General features: G+C 43.7%; 1 protein-coding gene across 3 annotated transcripts; it reads right to left on the bottom strand.

Moving 5' to 3' along the window:
- Window positions 1–71: 71 nt before the first annotated feature.
- On the bottom strand, window positions 72–27,551 carry LOC126517853 (tRNA pseudouridine(38/39) synthase). 3 transcript variants are annotated; one of them, XM_055064350.1, is made up of 12 exons: window positions 27,274–27,551; window positions 24,871–24,986; window positions 22,534–22,735; window positions 18,596–18,680; window positions 15,132–15,237; window positions 14,181–14,241; window positions 10,635–10,821; window positions 9,395–9,558; window positions 8,700–8,763; window positions 5,822–5,939; window positions 1,637–1,752; window positions 72–169 (listed from the first exon to the last, which is right to left on the bottom strand). In XM_055064350.1, the coding sequence occupies exons 1-12, from the start codon at window positions 27,355–27,357 to the stop codon at window positions 90–92; spliced, it is 1,383 nt and encodes a 460-aa protein (XP_054920325.1). In that variant the 5' UTR covers window positions 27,358–27,551; the 3' UTR covers window positions 72–89. The 3 variants fall into 3 exon arrangements, with proteins under 3 accessions (XP_054920325.1, XP_050023620.1, XP_050023621.1); XM_050167663.2 differs by having other exon boundaries at window positions 9,395–9,557; window positions 10,622–10,821; window positions 27,274–27,548; XM_050167664.3 differs by having other exon boundaries at window positions 9,395–9,557; window positions 10,622–10,821; window positions 15,132–15,234; window positions 27,274–27,547.
- Between the last annotated feature and the right edge of the window lie 225 nt (window positions 27,552–27,776).

Below are 27,776 nucleotides of genomic sequence, written 5' to 3'. Positions count from 1 at the left end.
AAATGTGTTGCAGGGCCTTTGAAGGCTGGGCGAATGAATGCATGACAAGGAGTGTGACCTTTGAAGCGCAGTTCATTGTACACACTGTTTTATTCCACCATGTCTTCTTGGTCATCAGTGCAAATTTTCCGTCGCTTGGCATGTGACGCCATGCGTTCTTCCAGGCTCCCTGAAAAAGCAAATGCAAGCTTGAGCTTTCCTACAGGTGCTCCACGGCACCATGTATGGGGCGTGCCAATATAAAAAACGACATTCAAGCAACAAATTGCTGAATTCTAGCTTTGCTCACTAATGCTTGCTCTGCATACAATATTTACCCAGATTCCAATTGCTTCAAAGTAAGGAAGTTGTGTGCGTCCAAACCTAATGCATGCCAGATTGTTAAAGGGCACGCTCAGGTAAGAACAAACCAGATGGTTCAATTCCTTTTTTTTTGCTCTCAACAAAATTTTTACACAAGATAGAAAAAATTGTCTGATGAAAGAAATCCACCTTGGTTTTATGAAATGCCAAGTAGCTTTCCTGGAAAAATGTTTGCTAATCTGAACAAAGCAACTTTTCAGCTGCAATGACCAAGTTTCACTGCAGGAATGCCCAATGTCAATTTTGCATAAGTAAAAAATATAATTTCTTATTTAAGGGGTAGAGGTATGTTTGTTCCTATTAGTGTGAGTCGCCATCTTTCCATCAGCACAATAATCTCAGACACATTCTGGGTAGCCGCCAGTACCTTTAAACCTAGGGGTAAATGACAGTGCCACTGAAGTCCAAATAACTGCACAGCTCCAAAAAACGATATATAAGAATTCAGGTGGCTAATGTATTTGACATTTTTGCTACGAGAACACATATCTTAAGCCATATGCAAAAGAAATTGCTTCGCTATGCTCAATACGACATAACCACAGCACTAAAAACATTCCAGGATATGTAATGGCCTAAGAAGGTGGCATCGTTTGAGTACTGGGTCTGACCACAGGCTAACGTCAAAGAGACACTCAACTCACCATGAAACTATGCCTGTGAAGCTTTCATAGTGAGCCATACTTGGCTCCTTTCTCTTCGCCCACTTCCCCAAACAAGCTGCAGTAAGGTACGAGATCAGGCTAGTTGGTGCTTCATCTTGTTAAAAGGACGGCAAAAAGTGGGAAGAAGACAAGCGCTTTCCCTAAATTAGGCCTAGAGCCATCATTTAAACAAATCATTCTCTCTCTCAGAACCTGCAGTTTCTTTATAGCAGGAGAAGCTTCACTGACATAAAGCATGGCCAATCAAATTTTGTATTTACTTTGTTATATCCAATAATTCGTTATATCAGTATTTGCTATATCGAGGTTTGGGTGTGCATATCTCAAAATGAAAAAAGAACATAGGAATAAGTAAGAAGAGCAGCACAGATCAAATACCAAAGGAAACATATGACCTGCTATCACCAATACCACTTGTCGCACTCCCCCGAAAACAAAGGCCTTCAGGAAAGGGCGATTTTTCCCACAGTAAGTAAAGAATATAAAATGTCGCCCGGCAGGGAAGTCTGTGATGCCTAAAAGTTTGATAATTGCCATTCTAGTGCAATGTGGAACAACAGCATGATGCCTTGACATAAAGTGGCATGGAAAGGAAAATGACAACACACCACATAATGGCCTTTCAAGCAGCGGCTTGTGGCTCCGTGCGATGCGGGGCAGCAGGCAGCGGGGCTGGCTCTGAACGTCTGGCAGAGTGCTCAGTATGCTCTCCAACAGTGCACTCCTGCACAGCAGTGTAGCCACTATTTCAGTGAAAGCACGGTGATTCATGGCAACATGCAAGCAACTTCAATCCCATCTTTCGTTCTTGTGTATTTTCTGGCTCGCCAACACTCTGTTGATGGCAAGGCTGACACTCATAAATATTCCAGAGATGTGAATTCACCAATCCATCTAAGCATTCCTCTTCAGAGTTCCTTTAAGGCATTCACACAGAGGTCCGATCTCGGGAATCAGGGAAAGCTTTATTCATGACGTTGTTTCTGGCAAATGTCCTCTCCATTCCCTCACAATCGGCGAGGCCAACTGCCAGCAGACGCAGATCTGTCACGGCTTTTGAACAAGTGGTCTTCCTTTTACACAAGGACTTTCATGCAGCTGCGCTATCTACAACAACATCAGACCTGATGAAAGTGTGATTTCATTGTCACGTCACAAACTCCCATTGAAGTGGGGAATCAGGGAGCAGCATATCTCTTGCATGGCAATGTCCCTTAGCCTGTAACCTTTGCCACCTTGCACGTTCGGCATCCACAGGCTAGCTACCTAAAGTGCACACACTTCGGCACTTTTTGTTTGGCCCACGATGTTGTAACACAGACAGTTATTTGAACATTTCATCACTGTCACTCGTCATGGGCAATGAAGCTCTAGCCTCTTCCTCCAGGAATGCTCGGCAAGCGTGCTTTTCTGAAGGAGAGTTTCTAAGTCTGTCATCATCATTGTTGTGCCATGACACACTATGGGGATTACACGCATCCATTCCATTACAGTGGAAACATTTTGGGCATAGAGGATTGCGTAGCAGGCATGAAAACACTGTCAAAGTTTGTGTATGGCTCCATCACTTTCCCCTTCTCTTTGCAGTGAGGTGACAGCACAGCGGTGTGGCTATAAAACACCAGATGTTGTCAACCTTCACATGAACCCTTGATGGCATGGACCAACTGTGGGAGCAAATGCCGATGCAGTTCGGACGGCAGGACCATGCGTTGTGAACTCCCGATTCATTGGGTCAGCAAGCTGTGGCCAGCCTTGCCAAAGGTCCTTGACTCGAAGAAAATCTGTCTTTTTGTTGCTCTTGCTCAGAATGCGGTGCCAAAGACCCACAACTTTCTTCAAACAAATTTGCGAGAATTTAGTATCAAGGCATTGTACGCATTTGCAGCACCGTGAATCTGCATCTGATGGCCAAATTCATGTGCATACTTATCAACCACTGAACTTCGAAATTCACACAAATCCCCCAAGCACAGCAGGAAAGGAGGAGGAGGGGGAGGGAGTATGTCACATTGTTCCTATTTTTTTTGTCCTGAGCATACACATTTTGTGGGATGCGTCACACTATTATCGAAGATTTAATTTTAGGCCCAGCGCACAAACAACAGCAAACTTGGAACAACAACGACTAACAAGCATAACATTTTCAGATCACGGTGACATTTCCAGAAACATTGCCGTATAAATTTGTTTTGTTTGCATGCATGTTTCTAGGTAGCCATGGCCCAGTGCTGGAAACAGGCATGCAAAAAAAAAAAATAATAATAATAATACTGGCACTGGGGTGGCTGCCCACCTTCGGGCATTAGCAGCTTGGTCTCCGTAACAAAGTTTATTCACTCACTCACTTGCATGCATGTTTCGCAACCTCGCACCGCCACGTCTTTAAACACCTTTAAAAAACCTTTCTTTGCAAACAATTTATCTTTCAGTAAACTTGCTACAATATCTGCGAAATCGTAGAACGAGCCCAAATTCATAAACCTTAGAAAAAATTTGCAAGAGTGGGCAGGTATGCATATGGTTCACTTTGAAGGATGATGGTTTGAGGAATTAGATATACTTGCTCACAGTGAAAGAGCCCTAGAAACACAGACTATGTATGAAGAAAGGTAGGACCCGGCATTCCCGTTTTTCCTTTTATTTTCTATTTTTTAATTGTCAGTTGTGGTTACCATGAAGCCACACCAAAAGGCGAAATTCACTTATGGATGCAGATTGCATTGCTGTAAAGCCCAGCTCCATCGAAAAGTCATCATCGGGGAAAGCAGGCACATCTCAACATCTAAACCAAGATTGTTTTGTTTCTGGAACTCTATTTCGCACCCAGCAGTTGCTCAAGATTGCTTTAATAAAATATTCACAGTTGTGCATGATTATCTACATCAATTATATATGCACATTCAATTTTCCTTTCGCCAAGAGTTGTAACTGTGGAGCTGGAAACACGCAGAAGCGAGTTGTGCATTGAAAATACTACTACCTGTTTTCAAATTAAATATTAATGTTAAATTTTCTTCTATTTGAGGTGTAAATTTTGAATATCTGTACATGCCTGTCGCTCATGTATTTTTGGCTGTTGTCAAGAAGAGCTTTGTCTGGACTTTGGTTTACAACTTTCACTGCTACAACTGAAAAGTACATTCCTCCGGTATAAGCCATCAATAATGATGGTCAAAGACAGCGTTAGCTTTTCTGAAATCTGCTAGAATTCCATTGAGTTGTGGCCCCAGCACACAATATTCCCACTGCAGCTCCCTCTCACCACACGTCTATATTTCCTTTACATGGAAGCAGTACAGTTCTGATTACTCCATCTCTGGAATTGGGTCAGTTTACTGTTGTACACCGTGTTGTCGGCAAGAGTTGGCACTTTAGTTGGCAAAAAACTGAGCTAGCAGACATGGCAAAACCCTGGGAGCAATGCAAAGAAAGTTTTGCTTTTAAAAAGAATCATGCCTTCGAAGCTGTTGCAGTAAGGATGTTTAGGTACTGTAGGGATGTACGACTGTCATTCGTCCCCTGGTAAGCTGTTTTCCCCGCATGTCTCGTGTCTCCTGTGATCCGGCTTCGCCGCGTAGCTTAGTGCCGGCGGCAGTCAGTCTGGTTTCAACGCATTACAAGAGATGGCGCGAGTGTTGCTCTGCTAGCGCCACCTAATGGCGAGGTTGGGAAGTAGGCTCTTCCTGTTTGGCTCGGAATCGGCAAGCAGCGCAGACGTTCCGCACCTGCGTTGATCTATGCTTCTGCGAGACCGTCTCGCGAGGCCTTGTTTGAACGCGCTGCCGTTTGCGTGACCGCATGCACGAACGACCAGGTGTTGGTGTCCAGCATGGGGCGAATGTATTCACTCGCTATTCAGTTGTGGTGAGTCGAACTTCCTCGATTTGTCACGCGCCCATCGGCATGTTTTGTGGATAGCAACTAGGCTAGCAGGCATTAGCGTATGAAAGGTGCAATATTTGCCCTTGTGATTGTCTGCACTACTGTGTTGTCGTTACTTTGTCCCAAGAGCACGGATGGAACCCCCACAGTACCATCTGTTGTTTTACTGAGTAAACCCGTAGAGAACAGAGCCAGTCACTGCATTTGTGGCACATTTTTAAGGGTAGCACAGCTGGCTATTATAAGCTGATTTGAGTGCAGCTGGAGATGCGTGATTCTTACTTTTTCTGCTTCACAACCTCCTCACTGCACCCACTTATCCCTTTGCACCTCCTTTGGGATACTTCTCCTTGCATTCCTTCTGACCAAGGATTCAAAGATTGATTGAAGGATCGAACGAAGGATTGGATCGTTGCAAAGAAGCCCACGCTTAAAAAATTCAGTGGCGATTTAGCGGTAAATGCGAGAGAAATGCACTAGCATTCCGTCGCACCTCTTTGAGGTCCTAGATGCATGATTTGAACCGCATTCACCGCATTGCAAAGCGTTCAAGAGCGCACTCAACACACATCCTGCCTCTTAAGGAGTGAAGTGCAACTGATGGTAGTCCGGAGCCGATCACAGTCATTTGCATTAAACTGTATGTACATATACATGTGTCTGCACACACACACACACACACACACACACACACACACACACACACACACACACGCCCGCGCGCGCACGCACACACACACAAACATGCATGCATGCCCGTGCGCAAACGCATACACTTCTAAGCTCTCCCATCCTCCCATCCCCTCTCTACCTATACCATGTGTGACTAGCTTCCCACTTTTCATGCACATGCACTTTTTTTCCACATAGACACTCCTAATGTTAATGCATTAACAGGAGAGACCTACTTGATTCGGGCTTGTGTCCAAAGTGCCTGCAGGTGTGTGGCGACAGCCTCTGCCTCGGCGGCGCTCTGCTGCCACTCGAGTCCCTCAAACTGGCAGTCGTACAGCACGAGAGGGAGCTCTGCACATCACAGGCACACACATGTGCTTTGACAGTGAAACTGGGAGGAGGCCTGCTTCATCAATGGGCACAAGGAATCGGAGGGGAAACCCGGGTGGCCAATTCTTAGTAAGAACAACATGATCTCAATAAAAGCATAGGCAGGAATTTAAGTTCTTTTTGTTATTGAACGGTAAAATTGATAATGAGTGAAAGTTACATTTGCAATAGACTTCATGTTCTTGATTAAAAAAGAGTGATGCAACAGCATGAGAAAAGACAACTTCTAAAAAATTGTATAGTAGCCATGTCATGCTGTAAATCTGCCCTCAGCAAGTTGTATGTGCAGAAGATGAGCATCAGCTTCAGTATGCAGGTAACACATTTATTAGAAGTTGGTTTTTGTCTTGTTGCCATAGCCTTTGGTTTCGAACATATGAAGAGGTACATCGTATCTTCCGGTCCACACTTGGTTGCATAAAGCATCCAGATAAGAAGAAGAGTGTCGTTGGTGTGCATAGCATACACTTTCTGTCACATCGACTTAAGTTGAGTCGATACAAGGCCAATGTTGTGTTTACTACTGACAATAAACGAGGAAAGATCTGTGTCACCAGGCGAAAGAAAGACTAGTTGAACTGCAAGAAATAAAAAGAACTGGTTCTAGTTTATAAAGTTCTAGCACTGAGCATAAACGCTTATGCTCAATTGAGCATAACTAAGCGTGAATGTTTGTTGACCTGTCTAACCTTTTGTAGCACTATCGCAATTACAAGTGTACTCCTAAATTTGCTTTGCCAATAGTACAGTATTTCTGTTCATAAATAAGAAAGAAGTGTGCCTCGTGGTCAAGGCACAGCACATCATTAATAGCAGTAGCACGTGTGTAAGTAAACCCTACATTACAGTATCTTGCACAAAGAGGAATTGTCATGCCTAAGAAGGAAGCAAGAGAAGGAAAGCAGTGTATAGACCAGCTGGCTACCCTGCGTTAGGGGAAGGGGGTAAAGAAAACTAAGCAAGTAACGAGGGTTAATGGTTACTGGGCTTACCTGCTGTCAGGTCTAAGCAGTTATCTCTCACAAGTACCTGCACATGTCCATGATTGATGGAAGCGGCACTGCCTTTGCACCGATAGGCTTTGAGTCGTCCTTCTTTTACACCACTGTGCAACCCTTCAGTTGATAGGTGGCATTTGTGTTGTTCTGTTTGTTCCTAATTGTGCCCGTGTTTGCATGCCTGCCTTTCAGTAACAGTGTGCGTAATGTAACAGAAGTAACATAATGCTGCATGGCATGTGGGTTGGACTAGTTGGTTTACGTTCATCATGGCGAAACAGCGCAGACGACAGGATGGGTGAAATAGACCAGAAAACAAGACAAGGCTGTCTGTTTCAGCTGTCTCATTATCCTTGCTGTTTTTACGTGCTGTGAGGCAGCTACGGCGTCCGTAACCCCTCTTCCCTTCTTTTTTCCTCTCCCTACATTATAACTTCTGGATACGAATGCTGCATTCAGAAAGCAGGACAAGAGACAATAAAAAACATGGTACCTTTTAAGGTATTCAGCACACAATGATAGTACAGTAGACTTCTGTTAACTCGGCTCCAATTAATTCAATTTTTCAGTTAGTTTGATCCATTATTCTGGTGTTTCATTATCTCTGTCCTCAAATTGGCCTTCACCAGATAATTAAAAAAAAATTAATTATGGAGTTTCACGAGCCAAAACCACGATCTGATGATGAGGCACGCTGTAGTGGGGGACTCCGGAAATTTGGACCACCTGGGGTTCTTTAACATGTGCATAAACCTAAGTGCACAGGTGTAATCCCGGCCGCCATGGCCAGGATTCGATCCCAAGACCTCGTGCTTAGCAGCCCAACACCATAGCCACTAAGCAACCATGGCGGGTGACCTGACCGGTCAGCATGCATGCGCCTGACCCCTATGGTGACCTCAATAGCGACCCCTTTAGTCTGAGCATCCATCTCAGCAGAGCTTAGCGTAAAATAAATGCGCTGAATGCGTATAAGAAAATCTCTCGTTGAAAGTGCCTATATTCGGCCTGCCCTAGGAAGGTTTTCAAGCAGTAACAGTAGCTCACAATGCCTGATTATGATAGGTGTTTACCCTGATTTTAACACAAGCTTTATTTTTTCTTCTAAAAAAATTCGGCCGGAAATTGCCTGCTTGGTGCAACTAAATACAATACCAAAACCGTGTTCGCAGCATTTATATGCTTTACCGCATAGCACGGCTGTATAGCGGCAAAGCCGAGTTTAAAAACGATGTGGCAAAGTTGACTTGAGAAAATCGGCTCCAATTGTGCAACAGATACCTAGCCCTTACTCATTTTCTTTACTGAAAAATTGGGTGCACATTACATTTCTGGTTGGTTTAGGTGCTTTACTGTCATTTAAATGTTAATTTTCTACTTTGAACACAGCAAAAGTAGTAGCGCATTTGATCTTGGGGCATTAGAATCTGGTAAGTAACCTACCACATGAATCAGTGGTGTATTCTGGGATTTATTTCTGCATCTTATTTGCGCATCAGCCTGCCAGATAATAATTGAATCAATTTTGCCAGTCCTGTAGGGTCAAATTAACAGGAGGCAACTGTGTTGGTCACACAATTTTCCATTAACTTTTCTAGTTTTCCGAAAAAATTATTCTTGTGCTAGGCTAGGCTGGGCTTCTGGATGACTACACTGAGCCCCACTTCAAGCAGTACTTCCTGTAAGAGCACAAGTGGGGAAAGCTAATGGTTACTGGGCTCACCTGCTGCCATGGCATACTGTGGCTTGCGAGGGTTTTTGGCAACGTCCAACAGCTCCGATATGACCTATGGGTAAAACAAGTGCTCCAGCTGAAAACACTGGCAACTTCAAATACTTGGCTCTCCATACGCGAAGTGCTGCTTTGTGTTCATATGTGGAAGGTATGGAATTCGTCCGAAACTTATATCATTGGCTATGGAACATCCCGTATGTATGTTCCAGATTAATTTTGAATTTTTGAGCCAGTACATTATGGCACATCACGAATGAATTTGTCGCTTAGCGTACCAACTGCCAGTTAAGCATGACCTAATGTTCTTATGGTATAGGCCATTCTTGGGAGTGGACTATCTCTCCACCCCTCTACTCCTTCACACACCTTCTTTTGGGGGGGAGGGAGGTGTAAGGGGTTAGCAGGTTTCAGGCAACAGACTCGAGTGCCTGGAGTGAGGCAATAATGCCATGACACCCTTGAACCATGAGATTGTGTGAGTTGCTGTTTATGTTTTCAGCTGTTTGTGCAGCATTCACAGCTGTAGATACTGCAGACATGATCATCATCACGTGACCTATACTATACTATGCTTATATGCTTGTTACGCCCGAACATGGTGAGGGGTCCTTTAAGTTACGCCTGATGGACTGTTAACCCAAAGGAAGCATCAACTAGGCCCAAGATGGGCACTGCGTGCTCACATGTGGTTCTTCGAGCCGCTGACCAACGAGCAGCAGCACAGCCACGATGCATCGCACCTGGTGCCAGAGGAAGGCCTGGCCCACTATCTCCAGGCATAGCAGGTCATAGCTGTCTTCTGTGAAGCCGTCCCCGTGTGATGCGGCAGTGCATGAGCCGTCCTCGCTGCAAGAACAGGACATTGGCACATTCACGAGACAAAAAATTCCTGGTACACCAGCACTGTTTCGCCATGAACAGAGGCTAAGCACGAAGACTGGGGTAGCAGCGTGACAAGCATGAACAGAAAAGAACAGAACAGAATGGTTGATCCGCATACCAGGCCCAACTTAAAACCTTTTCATTTGCTCCCACATGCATGAAATACTAAACCAAAATACAAACACCAACAACAGAAGAAACCCAGGTGGAAAGTGACAATCATATTGCTACTTGTGACCTGTGTTTCTTAAGCAGAAGAGACAGAAACTAGGTGGTGATAGCCGACATCAGCCGGACATGTGCTGAGACGGAGACAGTAAGCCGACTATCATTCTCCCCTGCAAAGAGTCCATTTCTCTTCACTGCACGTTTTCTTCTGTTCAAATGGGCTGCGACAATATCATTCAAGCTGACAACAAACAAAATCAGTTTATATCAAAGTAGTGCTATTTATTGGTGATGGGAACAGATGGCATGCTGACCCACCTAGCTCCTGACAACAGAATGTATCTTGCTCTCCAATATTTATTGTGCTGTTTCTGTGTACTGTGATAAAACACATACCTGGTATGCACATGCATGAAAGGTGAAGTTGTCAGCATGTAAGTGAGTGACTGTGTGTCTTCCCTTTGTCCGTGCTCTTTGTGCTGGTTTGTTGGTGTTGATTAGTTACTAATTAGCACACTTCTATCCTGGTCATCCATGGGGCAAGTCACTGACAAATTACTTTTACGTTTCAACAACGAAACTAACTCCACAGTCACTTGGAACACCTCACCCCAACTATATTCCCCAAAAGAAGAGATTCCGTGCAGAGCATTGCTGCAGATGGCTCTCAGCAGGAGTACAGCTGTGCGCTTGTACTCCATGTGCCATTCAACTGCTATTACACTTGCCAACTTAAATCATGTGAAAATATGATCTTGCCATGAAACTTGAGTGAATTTGAGCAGTGTTAAGCACGAAATCTTTCAATGCTGTTGGAATCAAAGCACAGGTCACCGCGCAGTCACTCTGGGCTGCCTTACCCAGCTGGCGAGACAGTTGGCAAGACAGTTGGCGAGACAGTTGGCGAGGCAGTGGGTAATGGCCTTGGCGGTGGCCAGCGGAAGATTCTGGTATGGAGGATGCGGCGCATGTAGTTAGTTACGCCATTGGCCACGTCCATCTTGCATAGGTTCCGGAAGTCATGCTCGCCCACTAAGAGTGCTGCTGCCTCTTGCATCCTCTGCACACAAACACACACACGGGCACACACTTTCAATAGGTGACACTTCATCTTCTCACTGATCTACGCAGATTTGTTGCGTGCACTGATGGCCAGCCTAGCAGAAGAAGCTAGTTCACATTCGTCATTCTGTTACTATCAGCCCCGAATGAAGCATGAGCGAGAAATTATGAAATAGAATGCTTTTTGCGAGCAGTAAGTCAGGAAGTGTGACCTTGTATTGCTACATGTGCAGTGCCTAAGATGATGTAGGTACCCAAGTAAGTTTAAAAGATGAAATCATGTTGAAGTAACATTAAATGGTGAAAGGGGAAAGAAAGGAATGCATTCTAGTAGGCCCTAACCTTTCTTTTTATTTCATCTATCCATGGCACTATGCACCTATGCACAAGGGCAAATGCAACCTCACAGAACACAAGAAGCTTTCCACAAGAAACAAAGCAAATAATTACATATTAGAGTGCCATACACAGGAAATGAAACAGCGCTAGAGCTGATATTTTACCAAAACCCTCTTACAGAAAACAAAAACAAAAAAACAGTGAGATGATACCACAAGCACGTTGTACATCTACAATTAATGAAAAACTATTTTCAGGAAGTGCAAACTAAGCAATCACAAACCAAAAATACAGACGAAATGAGAGCTGGATAGTGGTATTGGATAGGACAACAAGAACTGGGTAGTTTTTTTTTAAAATCTGCTGCTAGGGCTGCAGGATAAATATATTCCAAAAACATTTTTTTACCAGACTGGTGATAAACAGTGGTAAAATTGAGACATCAGGCGATGCCTAAACAAAAAAGAACTTATGTATTTGAAGGCACTATGCAGTAAAGATGAAGTTGATTGGTCTGGCTATCTAGATTTTGCAAGGGAATGTAAGCAGAAAATGAAGACAGCTAAATATAAGTTCTTCAACATCGACATGCCCCTTTTCTTCAAGACAAACCCCAAGAAATTTTGGAAAGTTTCTCCTGCAGCTGCAAAGGAACTGCCTGTTTTAACTTCAGATAATGGTTTGCCTCTTGATGATGCCAATATGTTGCACCAATTCATTTTTTGTAGTCTTTGAGGACAAACAACCTTCAAGAGTGCTTGACACATGTGAAAACACTGCGTACACCATGCCTAGCTTAGTTATAAATTCCGATGGCATTCTTAGGGCTATCAAACTTTTAACATCATTTTCAAGCTCTGAGCCAGATAAGATTACTACAAAGCTACTAAACCTAACTAAGCATTTCATCTTTAATACTAGCAAAAATCTTTCAGAAATAATTCGATACTAGTGTAATAGCTCATGACTGGAAGGATGCTTACGTGGTGCCCATATACAAATCATGTGATAAGGATCTAATGACTAACTACAGGCCGACATCGCTCAAATGTATTGTTTGAAATGTTCTTGAACATGTCCTATGCATGCATTATATTTATGCATTATAATTGCATTATAATGCTTTATAATTATGCATTATATTTAGCTGATAATGGAATTCCTTTTTTTTTTCTTTAAGTCAGCATGGCTTCAATGTGGTCAGTCTTGTGAAACGCAGCTTTTTAGCTTTTTGAATTAACCAATGACCTCCACAATGGCTCACACAAATACAGACAAATTGATGGCCTCTTTATTGATTTAGCAAAGGCATCCGATCATGTAGCTCATAGCGTTTCATATATAGTCAACTCATGGGTTCAAGAATATTTATTTATTTATTTATTTATTTAACATACATAGTCATCCCATGGGTTCAAGAATATTTATTTAACAGAGACAACCTGTAGCAATTAACAATTTTTATTCGCCCTTCCAAGTTGTTAGGTCAGGGGTCCCTCAAGGATTTGTTTTAGGAACTACATTATTTCTTGTTTTCATAAACAACATCCACGTGGGCATTACATCATTGAGATTATTTGCTGATGACTGCATCACTTATCGTCACGTGAGAGACATAAGTGACTGTAATGAATTACAGAATGGCCTAACACAAATAGAAAGCTGGTGTACTCGATGGCAGACGTCTATTAGCACCATTAAAAGTAAACTCATGCAGTCTACTGTTCGCAACAGCCTAACAGCATATCATTATAAAATTGACGATTATGTGACTGAGCCCATTAAGTCCTTTAAATACCTAGGCATAATTTTAACCCCTCAACTATCATGGAACCTACATCTCGACTGTACTTTGACAAAAGCTTACAAGACACTTGGCTTCATTTGTTGTTCCTTGTGCAAAGCTAGCAAAGATATAAAACTACTAACCTACATGACCACTGTATGTTCACAGCTCAAGTATGCCTCAATAATCTGGAGTCCTCATCAATCTTATCTTATCAATAGGTTATAGTCATTACAAAATAAAGCTGCTTGCTTTCTCACTGCATTGTACTTGTCATATTTGAGTGTATTTGCAATTAAACACAGTCTTGACATTACCTCACTAGAAATGACAGGCTTCTTGCTTAACATTTTTTCACAAAATTTATCACAACCCACTAACTATTCTGCAGCTCTAATTTACCTGCTAATCAGATATTTCCTTGGATTAATCATAAAACAAAGTATAAGCTCCTGTTTCACGCACTGACTCTCTCCAAATTTCTTTCCTGCATTTGGCCATTAAGGGCGGGACAATTTACCTAAACATATTGCTGAAATTACTGACTGACACTTCAAGCCAGTCTTGTGAATTTTTTTTTCTTAGCTAGTAATCTTATTATATAGAATGTATTTTGCATCACACGTTTTAAGTATTCCCCCTTGTAATGTGGTTAGTTCTGCTGGAAATGTATACATTTTTCTTTTTCTTTGCATCCTTGTCTCAATTTTGTAGTTTTGCATTTCGACTTTTGTTGCTTGCTCAATTTTTGCATATGTCCGAACTATTGAACTCCCCCCATATGTGATGTCCTAACAGGCCTTTAGGGCGAATTAAACAAAGAAAGGAGAAGAAAACCACACAAGACAACAATATTCATTTTATTTTGCCAAAATAAAACAGTTTTGTAAACTTTGGAAACTGAAAGTCACTATCATCACATTAAGTGTGTGTAACATAGATTAGCTACGCCATTTGCATTTATCTTGTTTGCATTTCGAGCCAATTCCTAACTAAAGCTCTGGAGAATTATGCTTGAGAATTACGAGCCTGATGTTTTATGAGGGCAGTCAAAGTGGTTTAAGATTAAAGGAACACTAGACGGTACAGCAGCCAGTAGCAGCAGGAAGCTTTTAGCTGACGAGCTGGTAAAAACTTTTGTGACAACCATAGGCGAGACGACGATCAGCCTTGAAATCAGCCATGGACATTGCAGTGCCTGCGAGATCAAAAGATATGCAAGGAGTGCTCACCTGAACATCCAGGCTGCCTCGAGGGAAGAAATACCGGTAGGTCCGCTGGCGACAGTCGAAACTGCAAATGCAAGTGACTGCGGTCACCACCACATTGCAAGCTACTCTGGCTGGCTTGCTGTCTTTTGAGCAAAATGGTTATCCTTTAATGGGGAGTCATCGCATAATTACGCTTTCAATGATCAGAAGCCACTTGAGATGACATTGTTAGATGACATTGTTACATATGGCAAGAGATGGCTGGATAATCAGCCTTCAAAAGACTTGCACACCGCTAGCTGAAGCTAGTATCCATCAAGTAACACAGACTATAGGCAGATACTTAGGTTGTTAAAGTACCCTTCCAAGAGCTTTGCAACATTTGTTTAATGGCCACAGATGTCTTAGCTGCAAGGAAAACTATGACTGAAAGAGTCATACAGTTCTTTCACGATTCAAATCACACACAATAAACAACAGCTTTTGCAATTTTTGAGCCCTGGAACTATTGCGAGCTTTGAGTCAGGGGCCTGCACCGAGAGGGCACCATATTCCCCCAAACAGTACTGACTTAAATTAGGAGATGTGGCATCAGCAAATCCTTTTCTTTAATTAAATAAGCTTGGACAAATTGTGTTTAATTTCATGCTGAAATTAATTAAATTGTTTATTAACAGAGGCTGACTACAGCTTACCAATTTAAAAACAAACATGCTGCTTCGTACTAGCTGGTGCCTTATATCATAGTGATGGCACAATCCTGCCCTAGACTTGTGTCACTCTCTCACTAACAAGAGCTAGGCTTCCAGTTAAAGTGACGCCTTCAGCAGCTTGGAACACTGATCGATAGCACTTGAGCTTGTCTTAACATTTGCCTTTAGCATTTCTTTAATGCACTCGCAAACACTGCGCAAAAAAGCTCTGTTACATATCGTGCGTACCCTGTTTCAAGCAAAAAATTCCAGTACACACCGAGCACTGAAGGCTTGGTCGACGGGGGCCCAGGCCAGCACGCGAATTTCTGGTGGCAGGACACCGTTGAGGATCTTGACATAGTCCAGTTCCTCTGTCCGGGCTGCTGTGCAGAATGCCAGCGGTCGAGCAGCGGCCACTGCTTGCCTCCCCTAGCAATTGCCAGGCAAACAAGCTGCAGCCTCCAACCCATAATACCAACCGGAAGCCCACACCAGCGCCATTTAAGACGAACATGTACCAAATGTGCTTAGGACTAGCTTGAAGAAGCGGCCGCTTAGGACAATGTTTTAATGAATGGTTATTCTGGCAATGCTTTTGTATCGTCTGCCCTTGCGCTTAGCACAGAGACAACACCTAACAGTACATCTTGTTTAATACGACGTTTGGGTGCAGTAAGGCGCTTGCTTCGTACAGAATAAATGGCAACAACACATTGGGCCTCTTTCCGCTTCTGGCTACCCGTGGGCTGCCAGAACCTGCCAGGCCAAATTTTTGGTCTGGCAGCTCTCTGGAAGTTCTCTGGCTAGCAGACGACAAAAAAGGTGCGAGTGCTCGGTGCTGTCTTTGTGGGGACTGTATAGATTATGTGGGCTGGCTCTTGAGGACGTTTATGTCGCTCATAGAACTGGCAACGGCCACCGTCAGTTTTCATTAATTCTGGCATTACCTTCTAAAGCCCATTCCTCCTTGCGAGATTGTGCAGTATGGAAGGCAGCTAACATGTTAATTTCTTTCTTTTCATTTTTTTTTTGTGTCCTATGAAGATTTTTGGTTTGGAAGACACATCTGGGGGGCCATAATTTCGTATCGTTAAAGGGGCCATGACACCAAATTTTTTAGCTTAAATTATGCATTGTACGTCAAACCATACACATCTCACAATAAGCTAACAAAATTTTAGTGCATTTGGTGCTATAGAAATTCAAGTTTCTTATATCGCAGTTGAACTGTACAGCAGTCGGGCAACACTGACAGGTGATAAAATGAAGTACATCCTATATGGTCAATGTGCACAGCATACACATGATTTCGGTTTTGCACGTGTGTCGATGGTCAGCTCAAGACAGCTTACACAGACGTTTTCTGGCCTGTATTTTCCTCACGCATGTGCAAGAATTGCAAGCACAATGTAACGGCAACGCCCTGGGTGAGCCATTGGGTCCCATAGTGCACAAAGCAAGAAGACTTTGGCATGTAGATGTTTTTTGGAATGTATTGGAGCACTTGACACAGTGGTGGCCCCACACTCTTTGACATCACACAAGCTATGTCGAAATGGCAATTGCTGTTGGTAGAAGGGGCTTAGAGGCAGTGATTCAAAAACTGAAATTCTGGGTTAAAATGTACAATGAGAGTCTAACAGTTTTTGTATGTATAAGCACACTGGCCCCTCTACTCTCAGTTACAGTGATAAGCTGACAATAGTTGTCACAGCCCCTTTGATCATTGTTCACCTTCGCCCACATTTATCTCACTTCAACAAGAAACTGTAATTGCAGTGTCAGTAAAAATAATGGGGATGCCGTCTGACATTCTCAGAGCAAAAAAAAATTGGAGGACACTTAAGCTTCGCCTTCAAGAGTGGAACGCGATAGCGTCATCGCACCCCGTTCACACCGCCTACTCAAACGCACTACGCCAGCCAAACGTCGCGATCGGCACAGATAGCCGGGCCCCGACGCGCCATGAAGGCGGACGCGATCATGGAGCAAGTGGCGCGCCACGTGTCGGGGCGCGCCACTGCGACATTGCGAGGAGGGGGTCTTCTGTGTTTGCCGCAAGATGGCTCTGCGTGTGCGCAGAGCGCAGAAGGAATGTAGCGGAAACGTACTTCGCTACTCGTGAAACTGCGACTTCTGTAAGTTACATGGTCATAATTACCGATATACACAGCAGTACAACTTTCTACGGCACATTTCTATGGCAACACCGCATTCACTAGAGGCGATTTTGTCCCGTTTTGAAGGAACCAACTCGTGGCTGAGTGGTAGCGTCTCCGTCTCACACTCCGGAGACCCTGGTTCGATTTCCACCAGCCCACCTTGCAAGATGTTTTTTACTTATGAAGTGCCTTCTGGGATTTATCGCTCACGGCCAACGCTGCTGACGCCAACACCGGCTTTTCTGCGACACGAGCTCCTTAACGCTGTTGCGTTAATATATGGCACATGCTGCATGTCAATGTAGCTGTTACAGACGACACTCTTCATCCACTGGTGAGGATAGCAACATCTTTGTTTAGCATTGCTGCAGACGGTGCATACTTCTGGATTCCAATCCAATGAGGACTTGCATAACATGGGCAATAATTATGAGAATTATCAAGGCCACTAACAAAAGTAATAAACAGCTGCCAAGCCAGAACCTTAATCCCACTATTGATAGTAGCTGTTCTCCAACTTTGGCTGTGCAATGACTTCTTTTTATGGCTCATTGCTATGACTTGTCATTATCATACATTGTTGCAATGGTAACTTATGCACAGCTTGAAGCCAGGCTGGGCAGCAGCTGTTAGCAGTAGCACCGAAAGTCTGTTTCAATGGACATTTACAGCTGGTTTCCCAATGCAGCTTTAAACAATGTGGTATAGTTATGGTATAGTTAGTGTGCCAGTTGGTGTAAAGAAAAGGAAAGGAAGTGTCAGGCAACTGCCAGAAAATTGGACTAATACAGTTGGACCTTCATATATATATATTTAAAAAAGATGAATATAACATATTTGTTATGTGCTTTATTTCAGTAATAATTCTACTGCTTGTAATGAAACTGAAAGTGCAAGTCACAAGACAATATCAATTACAGCTGTGGGGATTCGGCAAAGTGACACAGCAAAGTGAATTGGTTTGCCCTCAGCTGGAAATATGTATTCTGTTATCAAAAATGTCAAGCAGTCGGCAAATGCAACTCAAAGCCACACATTTTGGACATGCATGCACATTTTGGCCAACAGCTTGGTTTGGATGGTGAACAGCCAACAAGGCAATGTGTCTATCGTGTGGGACCACACTGATCACATAGCTGCATTTGTCAATGGTGCAAAGCGCGTTTATAATCCAGCTCTATGTGCCATGTATCGGGACAGTGGCCACTGACGTGCCATCAAAGTTGACAGGAGAGCTTTTGCCAACCCATCAGAGGCATCATACTTGCATTTCCTTTCCACGGACTCAATCATGACTTTATTTTTTATTTTTTCGCCGATATTGGCATGCACATCTACCACAAATATAGAATACAATGAGAGTATGTTCATGTCAGCTGCAACTTCATTATAATGAGGTGCAACCGCAAATGAAATAAAAGAGAAAGGGGAAAATGGAGGGAGGGAGGAAGCCAAGCACTCCAACTACCTACTGAAGCAGAAAAAAAAAAAACAAGAATAGAAAGAAAGGAAAGCTCAGTGCAGAAATATAACTCTAAGAAAATCTTCATACACCGCATGTACAGTACTAAGTACAAACCTGCACTTGTGTTTGGTTGATAGCCCTCCTGGGCAAAGACCCCAACGCCTTCGGTGAGGTTGGTGCGCAGGTCAATGGAGATCACCTGCATAGGAGCGAAGCCACATGCTGTGATTACAACAATAGACTTTGTCTTGCTTATAGTATTACTCTGGAGGCTTTCTTATGCAGTATCAGCCATGCGAGCAGTTCACATTTCAGATTGTTTCTTTAAGAAATGCTTCTGGACTGTTCTAGTACAGTCATTAGGGTGCTCTCTTTCTTTCGCACCATGTGTTACAATAGAAATGTCATGCACTGGCACTCCTATTTCTTCTTACTTCAAGGTATGATGTCTAGACACAGGGCAAAATTAGCATTGCACCTGTTAGTGGCTACAGTTGCAGTAATTTTTTTTTAAACGTAGCTTTCCTTTATTTTGTGAGTGGAGCGTGTACTGAATTTTTAGGTTGTCACTAAGCGCACAGTTTTACAGCACCTGAAAGGAAGTAAAGTGATAGTGCCTACACTATTAAAATTTTTTACACCTGTAAGTGTTTAATATTGCCCTACAGCAATGATGAGAATCAATGTACTGCCCTGGAAGGAACAGTATGGCATGCTGATACGTCCATGACATTACTGCTACGAAAGTGCCAAGCACACACTGCTTCAGAAATAACTGCAAGCAGGGTTAAGAACAATTACCGTGGGACAAAATGAGACCATAAAGCTGCGCATAGAGTCAGGGTATTCTTTAAGGAAAGGCTTGCCTCCCCCCCCCCCCCCCCCCAGCCCTCCTCGGCAGGTCAGCTGTAGCAGTGCAGTATCCACTCGACAAGCACTGGATGTGATTTTATTACCAGAAATGCCTTGTGCAGGGCAATTATAACTCTCCAGTTTTTCTATTAATGATTTAATCGCAACTGATAGGTTGACAGGGCATGAGCAAAAACTAGAAAGCAGGTATTGTTGTACTGCTTCATGCAGTTGCCTGAGGCACTGCATGACGGTAACCACCCTTGTTCGACTAAGATTCTTGGCACAGCATACTGTTTCAGGAGCCACCTGAGCATAAAGCGACCTGCTCATGAATCAGTGAAGATTCCACCTTGGTTTTTTCAGGTTACCAGTTAATTTTCATTCGTTTGGTTGTGAATTATTAGTACTGTGTTACACCAAAGACTCGTGCATTTTGTCCACTTTTGTAGGTAACTAGTTGTGAAACCATAAGATATATTGTTGAAGTGCCTGAGGTTATCAAGGAAGCAAGGCGAGTGATTTTCCGTGCTGCAGCTTAACTTATTTTCCTTGCGTTCACATATACCTCTAACCGTTTAACCCCAGAGTTATTTTTGAAAAAGCATTTCCAAGATGCCAATTTATCAAAGTGCTTGATTGAACTGCCACATTAAATAAATGCCCGAAATACACTCGGGATAATATATATACTTGCAAAACACCCATAAAATTTTTTGCAATTCTAGTGAAAGCAGAGCACACACAAAGCCACAGGCAATCTCTGCTCGCGAGCCATTGTACCCCGCCGTAAACTGATTCCAAAATGGGGCATGCGCAGATACGCTCAAGTAGATGGAAGGCTTGAGCGTATCTGCGCATGCCCCATTTTGGAATCAATTTGCGGCGGGGTACAATGGCTCAGAAGCAGAGATTGCCTGTGGCTTTGTGTGTGCTCTGTTCCCAGGTACCTAGTGTAGAAATGCGCATCATCTCAAGCTTCGGGGACACATTACAGTTAGAGGCAGCAGGAAGCGTTTGCTTGCCGCTGCTGTCGATCTTCATCATGCCATTGTTCTGACAGTGAGTTTCCAAGGTCATAGAGCAGATGTGTTCATATTTGCCTGTGCGCAAGACACCACGCTTGGTAATTTATTGAGTGAGAGAATATTTACTAGAAATTATATGGCCCATAAGACTGCTAACCTTGCTTCTTACAACTGTTTAGTATTTTGCTACTGTCACCAATGCTTCACCTTTTGGGCGAAACTGCAATTTTTTTCCTGTGTGCTTTTTGTCTTTTTTTGTAAACTCTACCCCCGCAATTTTTCGATACCGTGCTTCACTTTATTATATATAAACTGATATATATAAACTGACAGCCGTCGTCATAGCACAATTGGTAGTGCTGCACTCGCGTAACACGTAGGTTGTAGGTTCGGATTTCCCATCGGCAGCATGTTTTCTTTTCATCCACATTCATTTCCTCTTCTTCCTTCCTTTCTAGATTTCAATTTCAACCACAGCAGCTGATTTCATCTATCCTTTCCTTGGCTTCATTGTCTGTTGACTTTTTATGGTTGTGATTACCTAACAAGATTCAATTTGTTTGTTTGTATAGAAGCACAAAGGAAATATACCAGAATGTTAGGAACGTTTCTGCCGGGGACCGGCCACCATAGGAGTGAAGGCCAGGTCCCGGACAAAACATCAGTAAAATCCTGGTGTTCTTCCTACGTGCTTGTATTGTTTGACCTGTTTCACTGTCAGATCCTGTGATTCAACACTTCAGTGATACATATATACAAGGTGTCCCAGCTAACTTTAGCCAGAGTTTAAAAATATGCCAAAGTAGTCTAAGATGACGGGACCAAATGCATGTTGCTGGCTATTGTATGGAGTAAGTCACACTATCTTTTGTATTCTCCTTAACTGCATAATTTGTCAAGATTAATTAACCAACTTCTGAGGCAATGAAGTCAAGGAAAAGCTTCCAATTAGACAGTTCTAAGGCGGTTTGCAAAATGTCCGATTAAACAGTTTCGAACTTTCTATCTATTAAGTATTAGGTTTTTAACACTTTCTGCAGATGCCTGCGAAATACAAAAAAAGTACCACGTGACATGCCCACTTGCGCGCCACGATTGCAGTGCTCCCAAACGCGTACAACGCGTTCCACGTACACACGACCATAGCATTTAGCTGGGTGTGCTGCCGCTTAAAAGGGAACAGGGCAACCATTTCTGCAGCACAAGTGATAACGGTTGCCAGCATAAATCGCATGGCTAACATCTGCACCGTTGCTCCTGTCGCCTTCTATATACAGTCTACACTAGCTGCAACGGACCCGCATACAACAGACTTTCGGAAATAACGGACCATATTTCTGCCATGGACCATGCTACAACACACTATTGGCTACAGTGGATGAAATTAGCAGCAATTTTTTTCAGAATCGGCCATATAAAACGTACTTTTGCCATGTCGACACGGGCTGACAACTGACTTGAGAGGGTCAGCTGACCATTGCAGTTATTGCGTGCGCGAGGAAGGCAAGGCAAGAATGCACGGTCTTCTTTCGCGTGCGAGGCACGGGGGGGGGGGGGGGGGGGGGCGATGAGTGAGGTGAGAGAGAGAGGGGTTCTACACCGGCGCCTGCAGCTTACGGCGCGGGCGCCGTATCTTGAAAGTGATCTACAAGGTGAACAAAGTGTGCCCAGTACTGGTAGCTTCATATATGCCGTGCTCTCAATGTTTAGTTCGCATTGAAGCAAGAGACAGCACAAAGGTCAATTCGCTCGCTGCTGCTGCCACGCTTATCTTGCTTAATTTGCTATCGCAATCGATGCTTCACCTTTAGGGAAAAAACTGACTTTTGTTGTTTGTTTTTCACTCTTTGCAATAGAGTTGTTAGACTGCGATGAAAGTTTTGGAAGTGAGGTGTTTCGGATATTATGGACTTCGGATACAACAGATGTTTTTGTCAGATTATCAAGGTCCATTGTAACAAGAGTTGACTGTGTATATGTATGTATGTATGTATGTATATACATGTATATATATGTATATCTGAGTGAGTGTAAGCACGTTATACTGGTTGACACCCTATGAGGGCCCCCCTCTCCACTGAAGGGAGCCTTTAAACCCTGCCGTAAAGGGTGTATACTTCTTATGAGTGTAAGCTTGGGTGTGAGTAAAAAGAAAGTAACCGGGAAGGTCACCTGGGAGAAGGCAGAGACCCCCTTGTCGGTGCGACCACACCGGTGGTAGTGCGCCTCCGTGCGGTCCTCGAGCAAGCGGGTGCGTTCGAGAGCCTCGAAGAGTGCCACCTCCACAGTGCGGCCAGTGTCCTCCTGCAGCACATAGCCGCTGTAGTCCCAGCCCAGGTAGAGCAGACGCAGCGCCACGTGCCGCCGCTTGAACCTGTGCGCACGGTAAATGCACCTAATTTTTCACAAAGGCAACGGCAGATGCACCTGACAAAGACAACAGTTATGTTCTAGGGCTTTAACGTGACAACTCAACGATCTGATTATGAGCCACACGTGGTGGAGGGACTCCAGATTAATATTGACCACCTGGGGTTCTTTAATGTGCGCTTAAATCTAAGTGCATGAGCACTTTTGTATTCCGCACCCATCAGGATGCGGTTGTTGCGTCCGAGATTAAACTCGCAAACTTGTGCTCAGCAGTGCAAAGTGCCGTAGCCACCGACTTACCATGGCGGGTCAACAAACACAATACAAAGAAAACCTAGGGTCGCACAAGCGGCTGTAGAAAGGAACACATTGGGTATAACTTTATAAGGGCTCTGAAACTCAAATTGGGCATTCAGTTTTCATCCACTGTTGCGAGAATGTGAGCCTTGATGACTACCTTGGTAGTTTCCACCAATTTTCATAAATTCTTTCTGCACTGAACTCAGGAATGCACAAAAAGTCCTCTGAAGCTAAACGATTTACAGTCAAGATAATGTCCCAAGCACCCCTTCAAAGGGATCCTGTGGTATTAGTACTTGGCACAGGAATTTAATCTGCAATTTCACACTCGGCACCAGAATGTCACAGACACAGAGACACTACAGCGAGTTGGAGTTAGCAGCAATGGTGAGAGACACAAAGTCACAACACTTCCTTGGGTCAGCGTAGGGTGGCTCATGTTTTTCCGAGTGCCAGTCACAAGTCTTGATTCTGGTCTCGCCGATGCCTCTGATTCTGTGTAAACACGCCAACGGCTTTCATTTATTTACATCACACTGCATTGACGAAGGCTAGACAACTTGCTGTAGTGGAGTAGTGGCTATGGCAATGCGCTACTAAGCACGTAGGCGCAGTATCAAATCCCAGCTGCGGCGGCCGCATTTCCATGGAGGTGAAGTGCAAAAACGGCTGTGTGCCATACATAGGGTGCACGTTGAAGAACCCCGGGTAGTCAAAATCAATCTGGAGTCCCTCACTAAGGTGTGCTTCATAATCAAAACGATGGTTCTGACATGCAAAACTTCAAAGTGTAATTTTTAGTTTTGAAGTCTACAATAGTTTTATGGTATGGTATGGTAAAACTTTAATCAAGTCCTGCAGGTCGTGAGTCTTCACGAAGCTGGCCGCTCCCACGTGGGAACCGGAAGGCCGAGCCTCTCGGCCGCATCGTGGGCCTGCTGGACAGCCCAGAGTTGGTCAGCCAGAAGAGGGCTGCGGAGAACCGCCTCCCATCTGGCAGAGCTGTTAGCGATGATAGAGTGTGACCGGGCACACCGCCAGAGCATGTGGTCTAACGTGGCTATTTCTCCACAATCGTGGCAGGTAGCATTGGTGTAAATATCCGGATAGATTTTATGTAAAAGCGACGGATTGGGATAGGTATTCGTTTGTAGTAGACGGAGCGTTAATGCTTGAGCTCTATTGAGGCGCGGATGAGGAACAAAGTAGGTTCTACGGCTGAGATAGTAGTGTTTAGTAATTTCGTTGTAGGAGGAGGGCGTGTCCCTGTTCTCTGGGAAGTCGGCTTCCGATGGGTCGAGGGTAGCGCGGTGGGCAAGTTCACGCGCAGCCCCGTGAGCCGACTCGTTGAGGTTGGGAGGAGCACCCTTTATCTGACCCTGGTGTGCGGGAAACCAATAAATGAAGTGAAATAAATGAAATAAATAGTTTTAGCCTCTGCTTATATGTTTTGCAGTCTATGGTATACAGGAAGGTACACCGGTGACGTGGAAGGCAGCAACAGCGCTGGTAGCAACATCTCGTGGGGGTTTGTCCAGCCACACAGTGTTAGAAATATTTCACTTCATGCTGTCCTTGTCATAAAAAAAGAAAGAAAAGATGTCACAATAAATTCATCGCTACACTGTTGCCGATGCCCTTACACTAGCAACTCAGTAGCATATAGACATCACTGCAATTAATAGCTTTCAGTGCTCCGGTCGAACTCAATGCCGCGAGACAGCACCACCAGTGCTCACGTCTGTGTGTCTGGTATTCTGGTAATATGTACACCGAGAAGCCAAGCTCTCCAATGGCTGATGACAAGCCTGGGTGCAAGCACAATGCAACGACACTGACCGGCTGAAGTCAAAGGGCCTGACCGGACGCGCAGTCTGCGGCTTGTCCTTGGCCTGCAGGAGGTTCTGCAGCTGTTGCACGTGTGTCTCCAGCTTTCGGATTCGCTCCAGAAGCGCCTGTGGACAAATGAATGAAAGTGCGAGGCCACAGTTTCAGGTACAGAGGGAACAGAGTTCAGAGCACATTCACTACACAGGATCACAGCTTGTCACGCATTGCTGCAACAAAGCAGAAAGGTTGGAGTGAGTCGGTTCATTTTTAATGCTGAAAAACACAGCACTGCAGGCAAGATACGGAGAGAAGGAGACACGAGAAACACACCATGCAGGTTCTGTCGGAGGCTAATTTCAAACTGCAGAACTTAAGAGGGACTTTACTCAAAAGTTCCTATCTAAATGCATGCAAAAAAAAAATTGTTTGGCATCCTGTGGACAAATTAAAATGATGTCTGTTGTATTTTAAAAAGCAAAGTGAAAATCTGCACAAGGTTGGGAGATTATTTATTTAGCCCATCAAATCTTATTACAAAGGTTGCTGAATACTGAAAAATTTAGAAAAACTTAATGTTAAGTGTACAATTGTAAATCATCTGTAAGAAAAAAAAATAATTTAGCAATATCACATTTTGATAAGCTGCATGGAAGTCTGAAGCCCACAAAATTGACATGCCATTCTAATATATATCACTAATTTGTAAGACTTGTTCAGCACTCGCAACTTGTGCAAGTAATGCAATAATATGCTTGTCTGATTTGGATGATGTAACAGATAGAATTTAGAGTACTGTGGTAATTTTTTTTTATTGTAGAGTTACAGAGGTGTAAACCTTAAGCTTCTTTTGTTTTGTTTTTCAACTTTTGTAAAATGTTTGAGGTTGTCAACCAAAATTTTGTACAACCAAAAAAGTTGTACACCCTAAATGCATTAACGATTCAACAAAATAAAAGCTATCCAAGTTTTGCGAGCATTTATATAAGGCAATCGCAGTTCCACCCAGGGAAAACTTTTTGCTTCACTCCCTTGTTCCTTTGGGCTATTTGCTTCCATTGACAATCATTGTCTACGCTTTCTGCACATTCTTTTTATTTCTTCATTCTAAACCTGTGTGTGTTTAGCAGTTTCATTTGATTAGTTTCTGGTACTGCTAACTATTAGTTCTCTTTCACAATATATATATATATATATTATCAGCCAATAACAGCTCTCACACTGTTTTGAAGAAAAATGCAACTTAAAACAGACAAAAGAAATGCGATGGTTCAGCTTTCTTGTGTAGTCGTGTATGGAGTCTACGTGCCTTAGTCTTTTTAGTTGCTTTAAGCTACGTTTTACTTGTTTCTTTTTCCAGCTATCAGCCGACTAGCCCTTCAACAACTACTCTTACTCCTACCGATGTCGGTTGCCGACAATGGTAAACTGGGATACATATCGCAAGAACGACACGAGGATGAAGCGAGGACACAGGAACCGCGTTCCTGCTTCGTCCTTGTGTCGTTCTTGCGCTATGTATCCCAGTTTACGATTGAACTACCAACACGGCCAAACTTCTTCCCTGCTAAAGTGCAGACAATGACAAGGCCAGCGCCACTGCTAGCATGCACAGCTTAGCACGAACGCTAGGTACAGGTGAGCTTACACTCCGCATGCATTCTACAAAGATAATTTCACGCGTTGGATCGTTTATTTCGAGAACAGGCACCGGCGGAGACAACGCAGTTCCGTACGTGGCACGGAAAAGTTCCAAAACGTTCGTAGTAGGTATCGCAAGCGTATCGTCTTCTTCAATTTGCGCGCTGCACGCGATTTCCTGAAGAGAACGTACAAAAGTTTGATCAACGAGCAAGAATGGAATGCATGCTTGTGAACAAGGACGTTCACGTTTGGTTACACTAGCGGGCTTAAGCGCTTGCGTAGTACAACGGATGAATAGCGAGGAACGCCTGTAGAGTCGTGTAGCCACTTCGTGAAACGTTTATAGTATTTCAACACAGTTGATGCATGAGGCTCAGCGATCATTGGACGTACGAGCACATAGCACCAGTCGCCAAGCAAGTTTCTGTATGCTCTGCTACGGCTGTGCGTTGCTTGCTCTCTTAAATTATGAACGCGTAGCATTATTCGTAAAAGACGCAGACAAAATAAGGAACACGGTTACACGTTCTTAATGAAAAAAAAATAATAACAAGCCTAAGAGGAAACCTTATTGCAGATCCTCTCTGAAAAACAGTCCGCGCACTGCAGCCTGCAGTGCATCCGCGGCGCTGTCGGCACTTCAAAACACCAGAGTGCGTAACGTTACCACGAAGAGACCGTGTGATCACATAGCTGGACCGCAACGCTTTCCGGACGTACAACTGGAACAACGATTTAATAAAGAAGTTAGGCGTGCACATTTCTTTTTACCGGTTTTCCAAGATGCATCAGGTGCTGTTCGGTTGTTTTTCCTTCGCGGCTTTTGCGATCTTCATCCCCGTTATCGGCTTCCATAGCGACGAAAGGGAGTCTTCTAAACTGGTTTAGAACTTACAAAGATGCCACAACTGTGATATCTAAAGAACGACAGCGATGGCTCTAATAAAGGTGTGATGTATGCAGGCTGCTAAGCGCACGTCGCAAAATTTGTGGAGGCGGCCATGTTTGAAAACCGGCTATTGGCTTGAACAGCTGAGCCAAGTCGAGTCAACTGATGCCAAAATGCGGAAAACTTCGCGAGAGTGCCGTGCCAGTCCAACCAGTCATTCCACGAACATACAAACCGTTTCCTTGCCATTTCACCCAGGCATCATTCGACACGATTTTCTTGTGTTTAGCGGCAGTCTTTATTGTTCCATTTATTCAACGCGCCACGTTGTCGTGCATATTCTTAAACAAAAGAAGTGTATTCCGTTCATTTCAGCTCGTACATT

The sequence above is a fragment of the Dermacentor andersoni genome, chromosome 11 (genome assembly GCF_023375885.2).
Source record: "Dermacentor andersoni chromosome 11, qqDerAnde1_hic_scaffold, whole genome shotgun sequence".
Taxonomy (NCBI): Eukaryota; Metazoa; Arthropoda; class Arachnida; order Ixodida; family Ixodidae; genus Dermacentor; species Dermacentor andersoni.
This window is presented reverse-complemented; position numbering and strand designations above follow the sequence as displayed.

Bases quoted from the DNA above. Each gene is read 5' to 3' on its own strand.
- LOC126517853 (XM_050167663.2), bottom strand. From the start codon at position 27,357: ATGGAAGCCGATAACGGGGATGAAGATCGCAAAAGCCGCGAAGGAAAA. The intron at 22,736-24,870 runs GTCAGTGTCGTT...CCGTGCGCACAG, and splicing joins AGGCCCTTTGACTTCAGCCG to GTTCAAGCGGCGGCACGTGG. The intron at 14,242-15,131 runs GTGTGTACTGGA...TTGCATTTGCAG, and splicing joins GACCAAGCCTTCAGTGCTCG to TTTCGACTGTCGCCAGCGGA.